This window comes from Mustela putorius, unplaced genomic scaffold (assembly GCF_011764305.1).
Source record: "Mustela putorius furo isolate JIRA1106 unplaced genomic scaffold, ASM1176430v1.1 tig00003834_pilon_pilon_pilon, whole genome shotgun sequence".
Classification (NCBI taxonomy): domain Eukaryota; kingdom Metazoa; phylum Chordata; class Mammalia; order Carnivora; family Mustelidae; genus Mustela; species Mustela putorius.
Genome location: NW_025421987.1, coordinates 54,263,896 through 54,280,780, shown reverse-complemented (window position 1 = coordinate 54,280,780; position 16,885 = coordinate 54,263,896). Strand labels below are relative to the sequence as shown.

At 35.0% G+C, this 16,885-nt stretch overlaps 1 protein-coding gene and 1 pseudogene across 6 annotated transcripts in view; one reads left to right on the top strand and one right to left on the bottom strand.

The window, feature by feature from the left end:
* RNF13 (ring finger protein 13) overlaps positions 1–16,885 on the bottom strand; it is a 157,948-nt gene that overhangs the window by 82,738 nt on the left and 58,325 nt on the right. For 5 of the 6 annotated variants that reach the window (XM_004755530.3, XM_004755528.2, XM_004755527.2 and 2 more), the window contains one exon: positions 8,458–8,583. In XM_004755530.3, the coding sequence (XP_004755587.1) occupies positions 8,458–8,583 (126 nt within the window). Of the gene's footprint in view, positions 1–8,457; positions 8,584–14,516; positions 14,552–16,885 lie in introns of those variants that run through there. The other variant, XM_045088510.1, reaches the window with a different exon arrangement.
* On the top strand, positions 4,990–5,663 carry LOC123394533 (annotated as a pseudogene).

The following is a 16,885-nucleotide window of genomic DNA, read 5'->3' as shown; positions in this document are numbered from 1 at the left end:
AAAGAAAACAGTATATCACAGATCCTGGGTGGGTCTGGAACCTAGCGTCTTCTGATCTGCTGGCTATACACTACTGGGTATTGGTGGTTCTAGCACAATCTGAAAAAATTGGAGCTTCACTTCACAGTCCAACCTCTATGGGACTCCTGTGAATATTTCTGCAGAAAATGTGGTCTAACTCTGCTTCCAAATGCCAACTGAAAAATTTCTCTGGAAAACTGGTTTCCTTTTCTTTCAGAATTGTCAACACAAAGCCACAGTAACTCAAACACTGGCCCAGCAAAAACTACCCTTTCTCCCAGCCTAGATGTCTAACACAGAAGAAAAAGTTGTTTTCCTTAAAAGGGAAAGACATAGAAAAAAAAATTAATGGAAAACTTAGAGAATAAAGATAGCTCTCAAAATCTGCCTATGATCTTCCTTTTTCATCAAAGGAAGTAAAAAGAAATTAGGAAGTAGAATCTCTTTTTGACTCAAATGATCAAAGCAATGGAGATGAGAATGGAGCAGTACTAGTAGATTCAGATGTCAATGTAAAACTGTTAATTCTACTTATAGGATAAATATGCCTAGAAATGTTATAGAAGGGAACAACCAATGGTTGAAATAAGATCCATTACCACAGCAAGTAATCCTGTCAAGATTAAATCCCATTCCAATGCCATTCTCTCCCCCATGTTACTTTGGTATCACTACAGGTCACATTGGGAAAAGCTAATGCACATAAGATGGTACTAGGTGCTAGTAACATTTCTCTCACATTAACAGAATTTCAATGATATAATCCATCCTTTCCTCTTCTTTTATATCCTATCTTTCCTCTCTCCTAGACTTCCTTTACTTATAGTATACATGAGTAATCTGAAAATCTTGATTTTGAAGCAAAAGAATGTGGGGAAGAGATATGTAAATAAAGTCAGGAGTATCACACATTTCATTAGGTTAGGGTAAAGTACATGTAATTTATTATTTTTTCAGTTTCTTTTGATGAATATTACTCTCTGGTAAAAGAAGAGTATTTTATCATTTTACTATTACATAAACATTAAAAAGGAAACATAAATGTGTATAAAGGAACCCAATTATTATTACTTTTTTAAGTAGGCTCCATGTCCCATGTGGAGCTTGAACTCACAACCCTGAGAACAAGAGTCTATCATCTGAGCCAGCCAGATGTCCCTAGGAACCTATTAAAATGCAGATATGCTTATCAATTAAAGGGCAGAAGAAACAAATGAATAAATTAATGAGCTAGCAGCACAAAGCTGTTTGAACTGTATGTGGGTAGAAATGTTTCCATTTCCCCAAGAATCCTTGAAAATAACACTTTTGTAGAATCTTTTAAACATGATTCAGAAGTAGATTAATAAATGCTATAAATAACTTTGAAGGAATAATTAAATAAAGATATTAAGCAACTTTGAGATAATTTACAGTTTAATTTCTAATCAAGGTCATATTTACTTGCTTGGTATTACTGAAATAAAAGTGAAATCCTGGGACTCCCAGCCTAGAGGGCTGAAAGAAGATAATGAAAAGCAAAACTAGAAAGGAAAACTGGGAAGACTATTTTATAAGATGCTAAAATTTCTTTTAAAAAATAGTATGTTTATTATAGAATCATCCAAATAACCCAAAAGAAATTAATGGTAATTTTTAAAATTTTTCATAAAACACTGGGACCTGGACAAAAATGTTTATGGAATAAATGAGTATCTAGATTTAGAAATACTTCCAAGAACATTAAGTAAAGTGAACATGGAGCCAACAGAAGGTTCTGAGAATACTGTTTATTCCTTAATCCAGTTTCAATTGTAAGCCCTTAAAGTTTTCTAAATTAGTTAATTCAGCAAATACTGAGCACCCACCAAGTGCCACACAATGTATCAGACACTAGAACTATAGAACCTAAAACATTATTTTTTCCCTCACAGAGATTAGAGGATATATAAAAGAAAAAGTGATTAAATGGGATTAAGTAATATATTACAGAAGAAGTGATCTATTCAACGTGGAGAAAAATCAGGAAAAGAAAACAAAATATGGAAAAGTTTCAAATTACTTCATCTTAGAGCTAAAATAAGGTCAGGCTACCCAGATAACCAAGCAAAGGGAGGGGAATCCACATGAAGAACATGGTAAAAATCAGACAGAAAGGGAGAGACTGCTCAACACGTATGTGCACTTGTAAAACTCCTGAAGGTTAAAGTGACAGGACAGGCAAAGTACATATGGGATTTGAGAGAAAGGTATAAGTCAGGTAAAGGGGGTTTGTACGCCCCCTAAGTTTTATAAAAGTCACATTCCAACAGAAAATGAGTACTAACATATTCCTTATCATCTACAATCCAAACACTATTCCATCCACATCAGGAAAAAACAAAAACAAAAGGTAGAAGGAATGATATCTAAAAGTCCTTTTAGCCTCTTAATAACTGGCCTATATGACTTTGCAGCTGCATCATTCAAAAATAATTATTAGAGCAAAAAACGGTAATTAAATTCAGAAGTACATGCATTTGCACCATATGTGTTTACTAAGTTTCCCTAGAGTTCAATTAAAATAAGAGGACTATTTGAAGAAATTGTTGACTTAGTATTAACCATATGATGAAAATATCCTGAGTTGCAATGGCAATGAACAGATTTCTGAAAACTAATCTTTATTTGATTATAGACATAGAAATTTGTGTAGTTCTGAAAAGTTCTATTTAAAGTGATTTTAATGTTATTGAAACAAAAATTAAGAAAAAAAATCTTATTTCCCACTGGGACACCAATTCAAGGCTTCTGAAAACTGCTGCCTCAGGAGGTTACATTTTTCTAATTAAAAAAATGTAATAATACCTTTATCAGAGCCAGCAATGTTTTTTAACTTCAAATAGTCATCAAAAACTAGCATTCCCAAACAATCACATTTTGTCACAGTAAAGAAAGCATTGTATAAGGATTAAACAAAATGCCATTGTTTAGCTTTTCCTCTAAAGAGCTGCATTTTTCAGAGGATACAGTTTTTGTCAGTATGAATAAAAGTGACTGTTTTCAGAATAAGCAGCTGGCGGATAATCAACAGTTCTCACTAGCCCTCTGGACATCCTACATATCTAAAAACTAATTTCAAGTACGGGTTTTGCCGCATTTTTTTAGAGCAAGATAAGTTAAAAGCCTCCTCTTCTCTCAAAAGAAGACAAAACTTCCTCAAAAGAAGACAAAAAGGTTAAAACCATGCTATCTTTAACTTAGATTGTTATAAACAGTACAATCTCCTACCTTCCAAAAATTATTCATTGCATTTCGGCTGTCTTATTGGCTGAGTCAGAAAGCATTTGGGATAGTTTGTATAGAAAAAAAATCTATAGTTGTATAGATAGTTTGTAGAACACCACTTCACTTCATCATTCACTTCTAAGGAAGAAATAAAAGAAGTCTAGGTTTCTTCAGTTATAGTACAATACTCATCTTCAAAAAAAAAAAAATCTAAAGAATTTCAAAGAGTAAACCCTGAAATACCCACTACATCACTAAGATTACCACCACCACAATTACTGAAAGATGTTGATGAAATTTTACTTCTTCTTTTCCCTTCTGCTCTCCACAATAAAAAGTGCCCCTTCACCCAAGGAAAGCTTTGTAAAGTACAGCTAATTCTCATTGAGATAATCTGGGTATCACTTTCAATAGGAGGCATGACCTTGCAACTACTGTCAACTGCTGCATTCTGCATGGGGCTGAATTAAGCATTTTTAGTATTTGGTCCCAGGATGCTACATCAGTAATAAGATATTTTTTTTAACTGGTTTCTTAAGTCAATGTATTCATACGGAACTGTAGATATATATGAATGAGCCCCTATTTTATAAAGAGCTATTTATTTTCAATTCAGAGAAGTACTGTAATATACATTCTAAATGATTAGGTTCTATAACATACCTAATAAAAAAAAAACTATATATAATCATCAATTTGGAATCCCAGAAAATACAGTCATAGGTTTTGATCTGAAGATTATAACTAATAAAGTTAATAGTCAATCAACCCATGACTACACTTAGAAAAAGAAATTCTGCTTTGGGATGAGATTCCAGTTGTTTTTCCACTAACTATGATAAATGTATCCTACTTCATAGTACCTCAATTGGTGATCCGTACTTCTTACTCTGGTGTATTCATGAAACTTATATTTTATACATTACATGCTGCCATGACTAAACTGTCCTTTATAAACCACATTAGAAATTTCACTCTCAACTGTCACTGAGTTACTGCACCATAGTGTGACTTATCAGTTAATAATTTAGTTTCTAAAAGGTCAGTGTAATGGTTAGTTGTATGTGTCAACAAGATTGGGCTAAGAGATGCCAGTTGGTAAAACAGTATTTTGGAGTGTGTCTGTGAGGGGTTTCTCACAGAGATTGGCATTTGATTTGATAGACTAAAGAAGATCTACCACCCTTATCAATGTGAGTGGGTATCATCCAATTTGTTGCAGGCCCAAATAGATGATCTTCCTGATATCCACCTCTCCTGCCCTGAGACATCAGAGCTCTTGATTCTTGGACCTTTTGACTCCAGACCATTAGCTCCCAGCTCCCTTGGTTCTGAGGCCCTAGGACTCACGCTGAATTATACCACGGCCTTCCTGGTTATCCATCTTGCTAATAGTAGATTATGAGAAACTTCTAGGCCTAATACAATCAGTATCTTTGCCACCTTTATTCTTAATCTATTTTACACCAATGGCAAGAAGCATAAAACATCAATGGCTAATACCTGCTGCTTACTTACTGTGTGCAAGGCACTGTTTGATAAGCATTTAACATTGATTATTTCATTTGATCCTCATAACAGTTCTATGATGTAGGAAACATTACAATTCCTATTTTACAGATAAAGAAATTGAGCCACAGGTAAAATAACTTGCCTGAGATCACACGGCTAACAATAAAAATGAGATTCAGCTCAATCAGAGACACCTCTGGAAGCAATAACATGATAGCTGCCCAGGGAAAATCCCAAATCCAATTCATACTTGTATTGGTTGGTGATGGTGGTACTAGAAAAACTATATTTGTGAAACATCATCTGACTGATAAACTTGAGAAGTACATAGCCACCTTGGATGTTGAGGTCTGTCCTCTTATGTTCCATACCAACAGAGGACCTATTAAGTTCAATGCAGGGGATATGGCTGGTCAGAAGAAACTTGGTGGGCTGAGAGATGGCTATTACATCCAGGCCCAGCATGCCATTATAATGTTTGATGTAACATCAAGAGTTATTTATAAGAATGTACCTAACTGGCATGGAGATCTGGTACAAGTTTGTGAGAACATCCCCATGGGGCTGTGTGACAACAAAGTAGATGTTAACAAGAAAGTTAACTCAGAATTTATTGTCTTCCACTCAAAGAAGAACCTGTAGTACTGTGACATTTCTGCCAAAAGAATTAACTACAACTTTGAAAAGCCTTTCTTGTGTCTGCTATAAAACTAACTGGAGACCCTAACCTGGAGTTTGTCGCCATGCCTGCTCTTGCCCCACCAGAGGTTGTCAGGGACCTAGCTTTGGCAACACAGTAGAAGCATGATCTAGAAGTTGCTTAGACAACTGTTTGCCTGAATGAGGATGATGACCGGTGGGAATGTACAGTCTCAAAAGTCTAGTTTATTTGGATTTTTTAAAAGATTTATTTATTTGAGAGAGAGGGAGAATGAGTGAGCAGAGGGAGGGGCTGAGAGAGAGAGAGAGAAAATCTCGAATTGACTTGATGCTGAGCAAGAAGCATGACATGGGGCTTGATTTCTGAGATCAGGACTTGAGTCAAAACCAAGAGCTGGAAGCTTAACTCACTGCACCACCCAAGTGCCCCCAGAAGTCCAGTTTTATAGGCAGCTGTCCTGTGATGTCAGTGGTGCAGCATGTTTGCCACTTTATTATATAGCTGAATAGTACCTGTGCTTAATCTTGGGTATGCTGGAGGAGATGAATGGGCTTCAGAGTGAATGTGGCAGTTTTAAAAGTACCTTCAGTTTTAGGAACTGCATATTTGGCTGTTTTAGAATGCGTGTCCTTTCTGAGTTTCAGATAAAAGACTGCTATAGTCACATCACAATATCCAGTGGTAAAATCTAATTTGTCACTGTCATTCCCATTCTTTTTAGTTGAGAAACAGAATAAAGTTGTATTTCAAATGAAAAAAAAAATGGGACTCAAATGTATGCAGACTATTTCCACACCTTCATTAAAATCAATGTGTCTTCTCTATAAACTGAGGTCTCATATTTTTAACACAACTGAGACAAGACAGAAACCATTGGGAAAAACATGAGTAAGGACTCTTTAGCTTTAAATGGCTATAATACACTCTGTTGTTTATTTGTGAAGGAAAGACAACAGACTACAATCTTACTCATTAAAACTGTATCTACAGTGAGGTATAATGGGAAAATTTCTAATATTTCTCTTTCTAAAATGAGAATCCTCAATTTAAACATTTTTACATGTACATGTTTTTTAAAACAATGCATCATATGCATAAGAAGAAGGCTTACTACTATACTATATAGCTTGATTTAACAAAACTTTATTGCTCTTCTACTATGCACTATGATACAAATTAGGTAATAACTATAATTAAAGCATGAACTTTAAACATAGTTCACAAGTGAAACATATATGTAATAAAAAATAATGTGATAAACAGTAAAGGAGATATTTACAAAGTAGAATAGTGGCACATTGAGCTAAAATGATTCATTCTATCAGAGAGGGCAGAAAGAAAAGTTAGGCTTCCAGGAAAGATAACATCCTCAGCTAGCACTTAAATGTCACCTTGGACAGAGATCTTGAACAGAAGAAATAGTATATATAAAGGCACAAAGGTGTAGTCAGCATTGTACAAGAGACTTCAAGGAGGGGGTATGGCTGCAGCATAAAATTCAAGGCAGGAAGTAGGAAGAGAGTTGCTGGAGTATAGCTAATCATAAAATTCTATCAGAAACACTCAGACTCATGATGAGGATCCACTCAAGGGACAGGAGGTCTAATAAGCCTACATATTCATTCCAGAGTTGTGTTTTCACCATGAAAAATAAACATTCAATGACAGTATTTCCTTAAATTTTGCAGTAAACCACCTTCCATCCCCAACGAAAAAGTTATTTAAAAAAAAAAGTATTGTAGTTTCTAGTTAAGACCAGACTGAGCCATAAATTACATAGCATAATAATGCAATAAACCTTAGAATCAGCAAATTTTAGTTTACTTTTAATTTGTCAGCAGCAAGAAACGAATGAAATATTACAATAATGTTTCCTTTTTGTTGAAACAATCTGCAATTATTACAGTTTTAGTTCTAGATCAAATCTTAAAATGGCTTAAATTCAAACTACTATAAAAAAAGACATAATTCTGAAGAGCAAGAAATCTACATTTGACTTCAATTTCTAATTTATTTCCCATTTAAAGGCAACTAAGAACTAAGATTTGGAAATGATATAGCAGTAACACCACCTATCATTTACAAAGTGCTCTACATTTCCAAACCCTTCTACAGTTATTTATTTTATTCCTTTAATAAGTTTATTATGGAAATGCCATTTTTTTCATGAAAAGCAAGGAGCAGAGACTTGTAGGGGTCTGTTCCTACTGAACAAATCATCTAAGATCTTGATCTTAGCTATGTCAAGTCCATGAAGTAATATCCCATGTCTATTCTCTAAGATATACACAAGAAACTACATGACACTCAAGTCTGAGGTGGTTCGGTAAAAGTAACAAGGCTTTTATACCAACATCAGTGTGGCTCTTCGGCCAAGACCATCCAAAGCCAGATTTGCAAAGACAGCATTAGAGGTATCAAAAACCTTTAGAGCAGCACTGATGATAAGGAGGGAAGTCCTATGGCAAACTTTGTTTTACTATCTGACCTAACCCACACCAGGGAGACAAACTTTGTACAGGTGACAGTGTTATCTTATTGCAAAAGAGAAATCCCATTGTCAACATAAATATACGTGTAGTATTGGTAATGGAAGAGTAAAGGCATAAAACTGAAGGTTAATGTTTCCATTCCTAGATTAGATCAAGCAATATTCTAATATTAAAGATTCAAGATTCAAGATTCCCAATAATCATGTGAAAATCCTTAGAAGCAATAGCAATCATTTTTATTCTTGTCAATTTGTTTACAGTGTTGTAAAAACTATAAATTGTGAGCTATCCCCCTTTTTGTACTGGCTGCTAAAAGTTTAAAGTCAATTTTGTAGCAGATGAATAAAAACTTAAACCTGTTCCTGTCTTGCTTGCCTTCACCAACTTCCTATTTTCCTTTCATCCTCACCTTCTATTTTTAATCTGGATGAATTCTGTAAAACTTTTAAAGCCTTTTTGAAATAGGGAGAATTCAAGGTAGATAAACTAAAAAAAAGTAACAAAAAGGAAAAAAACAAACATTACCTTTACATCAAAATTACAATCAAGTCTTCTAATTAACACGATGAAAGTGCCAGATGAATTGTCTTTGAGTGGTGGAGGCACTATGGGTTCACAGGCATTCTCTGGTTTTGAGTTAATCAAAAAACCCTGAAAAAGAATTGGCAAGAAGTTTTTTTTTCTCCGTTAAATTCCAAAATCAATTCAACTTACTTCCAAAAACATCATTTAGATTGCTTCATGTATTTTGCATTATGCTAGATGAATTATCTGGGAGCCACCACAGTTCCTATCCTCCCAAGTGCTCATAATCCCAGGACTTCTAAAGTAGTAGTATTTGATTTCATAAGCATTTAGTTTTTTTTAACTTCATTCCATTTCTACCACTGAAGTTTTTTTCTTTAATCATACATAAGCCCATCACTCCAAAGATAAACCACTATTAACATGTTGGTATATTTTCCAGTGATGATTGACATTTCTAAACCAAGTATGTACTTTTTTAAAATCAACTTTACATTATTCCATGTTATCAAACAATGAAAACTCACATTTCTAGATATTTGTCCTATAGAAATACTAGCCCGAGTATATTAAGATATATGTAGAAAGGTGTTCCCTGCTACATTGTTTTTAATAGCAAAAGCTGGAAATCATGCACATCATCACAGCAACCATTTTTTGAAAATTCAATAGGGCGCCTGGGTGGCTCAGTCCATTAAGTGTCTGTCTTCACCTCAGGTCATGATCCTAGGGTCCTGGGATCAAGTCCTACATTGGGCTCTCTGCTCAGCAAAGAGCCTGCTTCTCCCTCTTCTCTCTATCCCCTACTCATGCTTGCTCTCTCTCCCTAATGAATAAAATCTTTAAAAAACACATACAATAGAAAAATAATGGAGCCATTAAAAAGAATGAGGTAAATCTATACACACTAAGGTAAAAAGATATCCATAAGATAACTATTAATTTAAAGAGAAAATAGCAAGTGGCTTTCCCAGAAATACAGGATGGTTTGACATCAGAAGATATATTAACATAAAATGCTACATTAACAGAAAAAAAAAGTTACATTAACAGATCAAATGACTGTCTCAATAGATGTAAGACACTGAATAAACATATAAAAAGTCACCAAATTCAATAAATTTATAAGATGCAAACAGTTAAAGCTCTGACACAATAGTCTTCCTATATGGTATGTGAACTGATCACATCAACCACCTATCCACAGGATATGACCATTTCTCCTGCCTTGTCATGGGAAATGCTTTTGCATGTTCCAGGAATAAAATGCAGCATACCTTCATTTATTCATAAAATAGCTCCCCTTCTTGTTTCTATAAAGCACTTGATTTTTACTTTGCAGAGAACTATAACTGTGGTTATCCATCCGACAATGAATATTTGCTTCAATCATGTTAAATCTATACCCTGCTGCCTTTTCTGTACCTTTCTGCACACTTTTTGTTTTAATGACAAACCACATAGTGCCATTCTTTAAGATATTTGTAACAACAATCAAACTCAACCCATACAGTACCAACAAGGAATATAACTCAAATGAAGTGAAAATAATATGAACAGCTATGGCCTAATTTCCCATTAGGAAGTCAACTCCACTAGGATTGCCACCTAGTGGACAGCAATTGAAGGACACATCCCAATTTCAGATATGTCAGAACACAGTAATAAAATAAATGCACTCTGTAGAATCAATGAATTTATGGTATGTACAGATACACAAAAAAGATCTACAAGTGAAACTGGAAACAGGGTTCTGCATTTTAATAATCTGTTATTAAATAAATCTGTTATTTAAAAATAACAGATATTTTTATATCTGTTATGACAAATGTGTATTATTTTTAAGCATAAGAAAATTTACAAAAGTCAAATACACATAAACTAAAAGTCCCCCAAAAAATCTAGTTGCATTAACAGAAAATTGAATGAAGTCTTAAAAAACAGTTCTTAAATTATTAAATATCATCTTTTCCTGTAGACCATGCTAAAAGAATAAGTTGCTAAATCAACTAATTCCTATCCATCCGTGAGATGTGAGTCACTTAAAACTAAAAGCAAACTGGGTGCCTGGGTGGCTCAGTGGGTTAAGCCGCTGCCTTCGGCTCAGGTCATAATCTCAGGGTCCTGGGATCGAGTCCCGCATCAGGCTCTCTACTCAGCAGGGAGCCTGCTTCCTCCTCTCTCTCTCTGCCTGCCTCTCTGCCTACTTGTGATCTCTCTCTGTCAAGTAAATAAATAAAATCTTAAAAAAAAAAAAAAACAACTAAAAGCAAACTAAGTAAAACTTTGCATCATCCATGAAGTCTACAAGGTAGTGTGATGGGCTTTGTCAGTTAATTTGGCACAACTCCCTATCCCTTGAAAAAGAATGGCCGAGAAGGTGCTACCTGAAGCCAGGTCCCTGTGCTTACTGTCACCTCTCAGAGCCAGTCTCTTCTTATTGAAAGATGCTTGCTCTGTAATCAAAGATTCTCCTCATCTCTACCTTCTCACAGGGGCACTTTATGCCAACATGTAGGAAGCCCAAGAAAATTACCAAGGTTGAGGATACTTAAAGTAGATGCCATCTATACTTTCTCTTTGTTGCTGTAATTCCCTGATGTTTAATAAGAATGCTGGACAAAAATAGTGCAGGCAGACTGGTACCTCAGTATCATCAAATGTATAATTCAATAGGTCTACAATATATAAATAGGTCGATTTCTTCTGAAAGCTTTTGTGACTACACATAAAGCAAAGTACAGGGCGCCTGGGTGGCTCAGTGGGTTAAGCCTCTACCTTTGGCTCAGGTCATGATCTCAGGGTCCCGGGATCGAGTCCCACATTGGGCTCTCTGTTCGGCAGGGAGACTGCTTCCTCCTCTCTCTCTCTCTCTCTGCCTGCCTCTCTGCCTACTTGTGATCTCTCTCTCTGTCAAATAAATAAATAAATTCTTAAAAAAAAAAAAAGCAAAGTACACAAAATATAATTTTCCAGCTTGATGAATTTTTACAAACTAAACATACCTGTATTAGGAAATAGGACATTAACAGTGCTTCGGAAGTTCCCTTCATCCTCCCTGTCAGTCACTACTCTTCAAACCCTATTCCTGATGTCACTACATAGATTTCTAACAGCTTCATTTTTTTTTTTTTTTTTGGTCAGACAGAGTGAGCACAGGCAGACAGAGTGGCAGGCAGAGGCAGAGGGAAAAGCAGGCTTCCTGCTGAGCAAGGAGCCCAATGTGGGACTGGATCCCTGGAAGCTGGGATCATGACCTGAGCTGAAGGCAGCTGCTTAACCAACTGAGCCACCCAGGCGTCCCTAACAGCTTCATTTTGCCTAATTTCACAATTGACACAAACAAAACCATATAGTATAGTAAGTGGTCTTTTAGACTTCTCTCTCTCAATGCTGTATCTGTGAGATTCATCCCTACTGTTGAGCAACTATACTTGGAGGATATTTTACTGCCATTTCTATATAGTATTACATTGTGTGACTATGCCAAAATTTATTCTACTGCTGATGAGCATAAAGGTAATTTCTAGTTAGGAGCTATTACAAATAAGGGTGTTATAAACATTTCATAGACATTAACACATACACATCAGTTAAGTATGTACATAAAAATAGAACCATAGGATATCAAGCTGGATCATGGGGTATCGAGCTTTAGTAAATACTGCCAAGCTTTCCAAAGCAGTTTGGATCACCACTTTTTAACTGAAATATTCAAAAAAACCTAAACATATTCATGCTGAATATAATTTTGCTTTAATGGTTCAGAAGGTATTTAGAACTATAATATTTTAGGATAAACATTATGGAAAAAATTAATTTTGTTGATAAATTATACTGGTTAATAAGTGCATAATAGGTAGAAAATTTGATAAAGTGGTTTTGTTTCAAAGATTATTTCAGGCTGAAAAGCAACTTAACCTTCCTTCTCTTCAGTCTGCACTTAATGTTAAACTATATAAATAGTAAAATTAAGGTGCGCGTGGATGGCTCAGTCAGTTAAGCAGCTGCCTTCGGCTCAGGTCATGATCTCAGGGCCCTGAGATCAAGCCTCCATCTGGCTCCCTGCTCAGTAGGGAGTCTGCTTCTCCCTCTCCTTCTGTTGCTCCCCCTGCTTGTGCACGCCTGCACACATGCTCTCTGTTGAGTAAAAAAATAAAATCTTAAAAAAAAAAAGTAAAATTAAGAAAAGTATATGCAATTATAATGTCAACAAAAATATTAAAAGGCAGCACTACATCTTTCCCTTTGTAGGAGTATAAAAGTTAAAAGCAGAACAAGAGAAAGAGGTGAGCTATAGTGTTAGTATCTAAAATTGTAAATTAACTAATTAACTGCAGTAACAGCAAGCAGTTAACATTTGTTGAGCCATGGCACTCAGAACTGTGTGTCAGACACTATGCTCTTTCAATGTTCTAATTCAGTTAATCCATGGAATAACCCAAGGAAGTAACTACTGTTACTATCCTTATTTTGAAGATGAGGAAATGAAGTCTCGAAAAGGTTGGGTAACTTGCCCAAGGTTACATTCACAGCAGGCATGCAATCCCAGGAAGTCTGATTCCAGAACCTATGTTCTGAACCACGATGTTATAGTACCTCCATTAAGATGACAAAACAAAATAAAACCCAACTAGGTGAAAACCAAAATGGGCAACAAAAAGAAGAATGAACATTAATAAAAACGAACAAGCCAAAATGTTAGTCTAAAAGGCGATTAAGGCTGATTCCAATATCTGATATAAATATTTCAAACAAAGATGTCAAAGGAAACTGTCGTAATTTTTACATTCCAGCACAGACCAAAGATTTACACTGATCAGACTTTATTAGCTAACATTTTCCTAATCTGAGACAGATGAATTTATTTATATCAACAACCTTCTATGATTTTAAAAATATCCACTGTTCTTTTCCCTAACTTTTTATCAGATCATTCTGCCAAAATTTACTCATAATTTTCACATACAGAACACATTTAATTCCTTTTTCACAAACAGTTGGAAATTATGCTCTTCTTATACAGTAAAAATATCCTTTAACCACTACTCATGTTATTTTAAGTTCTTTTAACACTATGCTCTGAATATACTGGTCTCATTTCATAAGGGCTCTTTGTAAGAGGATGAATAAGACTGAGTTCTTTCCAATATTAATTATTTGGCTATGGACTAACAGATCCAATAAGAGAAAAGAATAAACAACATGCAGTTCAACTGCATAGAACAGAGCAAATCATTCAAACTATAGGAGGCAGAGACAGAAAAAGTGGCATTTGACTTGGTTCTTAAGTTTTACAATATTTTAATCTGGGGCCAAAACCCAAACATACTACTATAAATGATCTGACCAGTATATCAAGAGATAGCCAGGACTGGATCTTGGAATACCAAGGTTATCAGTGGAAAACCTGTGAAATCTGAAAGAAGTGTGTACTCTATTTAATATATAAATTTTAATTTCTCAGATTTGATAAAGGCACCAGGGTTATATAAAAAGGTTAACATTAAAAGAAACTGAGTAAAGAGTATATGGAAACTCTCTGCACTATTTTTTGCAGCTTTTCTATGTCTAAGTTCATTTCAAAAAAAATTTTATTAAATTTATTAATTTTTTAATAAACATATAATGTATTTTTATCCCCAGGGGTACAGGTCTGTGAATCGCCAGGTTTACACATTTCACAGCACTCACCATAGCACATACCCTCCCCAATGTCCGTAACCTCACCACCCTCTCCCGTACCCCCTCCTCCAGCAACCCTCAGTCCACTTATTTTAAAAAAAAATTTTTGATAAATCAAACACATCAACATCAAGAAGGTAACAAAAAGAACTATCACGTTTTAACCTGCTCTTGACAGTGCACTTCTACTAACACACTCTGATATACTGATGTTTCTGGCAAACACACTACAGTTGTTTCAACAAATTTTTGACATATGCTGCTACTAAGCTATTTTTCGCCTTTTTTAAGTACCTATTTTTTAGGACTCAAGGACAAAACATTAGTATTTTAACCATTGCAAGCTTCATGCCATTTGCAAATTTGAGTCATACCTTCCATGTCTTTCTGCACATCACTGAAGAAAGCACTGAATAAGACAGAAATTTGAGGGTTATATACTAATTAAGAGTTAAACCCTTAACTAAATTATAAGAAAAGATTGTTTAAAAAAAACACACAAATCTAGATATTACATTTGTGGCATTTTTTAAATCAGTAATCAATTATCTTTCATCTCAAAAGTTGTATCTTCCCTTATGTATACTCTTAGAATTCTCCCAAGTAACTTTTTTGGTTATATATTTTACCAATGAGTTAGATTTTAGATCTTAATATCTGATTTAAGGATGTCACAAAAATACAATAAACCCATAAATAACTGAAAACATTAAATACTTAAAAGTGCTAAGTCAGCAAATACTATTTAGACCAACTATATAATTTTTAAAACATATTATTTCTGAAAAAGTTCAGAAATTATTAAAAACAAAATTAGGCTCATATCAATAGTCTACGAATGTCAAACCTTTAAATAAGGTCCCAGACTATTATATTTATTAATTGCACTGAGATTAAAAACAAAAAAGAAAAGCATAAAAATTTATAAAATGTTAATACACAGTTCTAAAATCACCCACCTTGAGAATTTACCCAAGTAAGAATTTTTGAATGATTTGTTTTAAAAAGATTTTATAATTAGCCTATATCAATTACCTACTAAGATGCTAAAATGAACTACTTCCTAGCCATGACAGAGTAACAGGGACTAGTTTTATCCTCTTGGTTTAAATAACTAGAAAATTAAACAGAGTATGAAACATCAGCTTTCAAAGAATGGATAACAGCACAAAACAGCAACTGCTAAGAAGAAATAAATAAATGCAATAACCCCTGCAAATACCTCAGCTCACTGCCTCAGAACAGGGCAGGAGAACCCAGAGTCTGTTGGTCTCAATAAGTTGAGGAGACAGGGTTCAGAGCATGGGGAGGCCAGCAGCAAAGATTTTCTGTGGCACCATACTGGGGAAAAGGGAGCTACAAAGAAAGAGCTCTAGATACATGCAGAGGTATCCACTCAAGTCCTTGGCTGAGTAGTAATCTGCATTTTTGTGGGAAGGAGCTACCCAAAACTGAGAAAGAAAGGAGTAAACAGAACGATCCCTGGAGCCTACACAGATCTGGGAATTATCAGCCAGAGTGGGAAAACTCTCTAATACAGAATACCAAATAGAGTCCTCAGAAAACTATGGTCTCAGATGGGCCAAATGAGCCCTAAACATTTGAAATTAATTAAAATAAAAACACAACTTATCAAATTTGTGAGACACAACTAACATAGCACTTAGAGGGAAATTTATAGCACGAAATATTTATATTAGAAAAGAGGAAAAGGTCTCAAACCAATGGCCTCAATTTTCACCTAAAGAAACTAGGAGGGGCACCTGGGTGGCTCAGTGGGTTAAAGCCTCTGCCTTTGGCTCAGGTCATGATCTCAGGATCCTGGGATGGAGCCCCATATTGGGCTCTCTGCTCAGCGGGGAGCCTGCTTCCTCCTCTCTCTCTGACTGCCTCTCTCTGTCTCTGTCAAGTAAATAAATAAAACCTTAAAAAAAAAAAAGAAAGAAAAGGAACTAGGAAAAGTGGGGCAAAGCAAACAAAACCCAAAATAAGAGAAATAAGTAATAAATAACGCTATTTTCTTTACCCTAATGCTTCGGATATAAATTACTGTAGACAAGTGGACAGCCTTAAGTTGAATAACTCGCCCAGTGACAGAACCATAATTTGAAGCCTTGTAATGCTGACCCCAAAGCTATGTTCTTCCCATTTTAGCACAGTACTCATAGGGATTAAACCAGCACTAATTTTCAGGTTTCTGTTTTGTCAGCCTAGCACTCTAATAATTTTGGCATTGTGCTAATATAATCATCACTTTTATGGCAAAAGTTCAGATGCACTTATTATTAAAATTACTAGCAGTCTAGGTTATCTTTTTTCTTCTCCTTCTTATACCTACTATCCTATTATCCCATCTTTCATTGTATTATGTAGAAGTTTTGATATGCGGTTTATAGACAACTGGTTTTTCAACTCATTTGCCGCTGTTGAAATTAACTATCATAACTAAGTTGAAGTCCTAGAACACACAGACAGCTTTATGCTCACAACTGAGGATCACAAATCACAGGCATTATCATCCTGTTTTAGAGTATACTTAATTAAGCTTCAAAGAAGACAACACAGCCAAGATTCAGATGCTAACTAATGGTGCTGTGAGTCACACTGACTCAAATGTTTCCTTTCTTAAAAACACATTGTCTTTCAAATTTAATATAAACACAAAAAGAAGATGATTTCAGTGAGATCAGTGAAACTAAAGATTACTCTCTAATACTATTTTGTTCCTTAATTAACTTTTCAC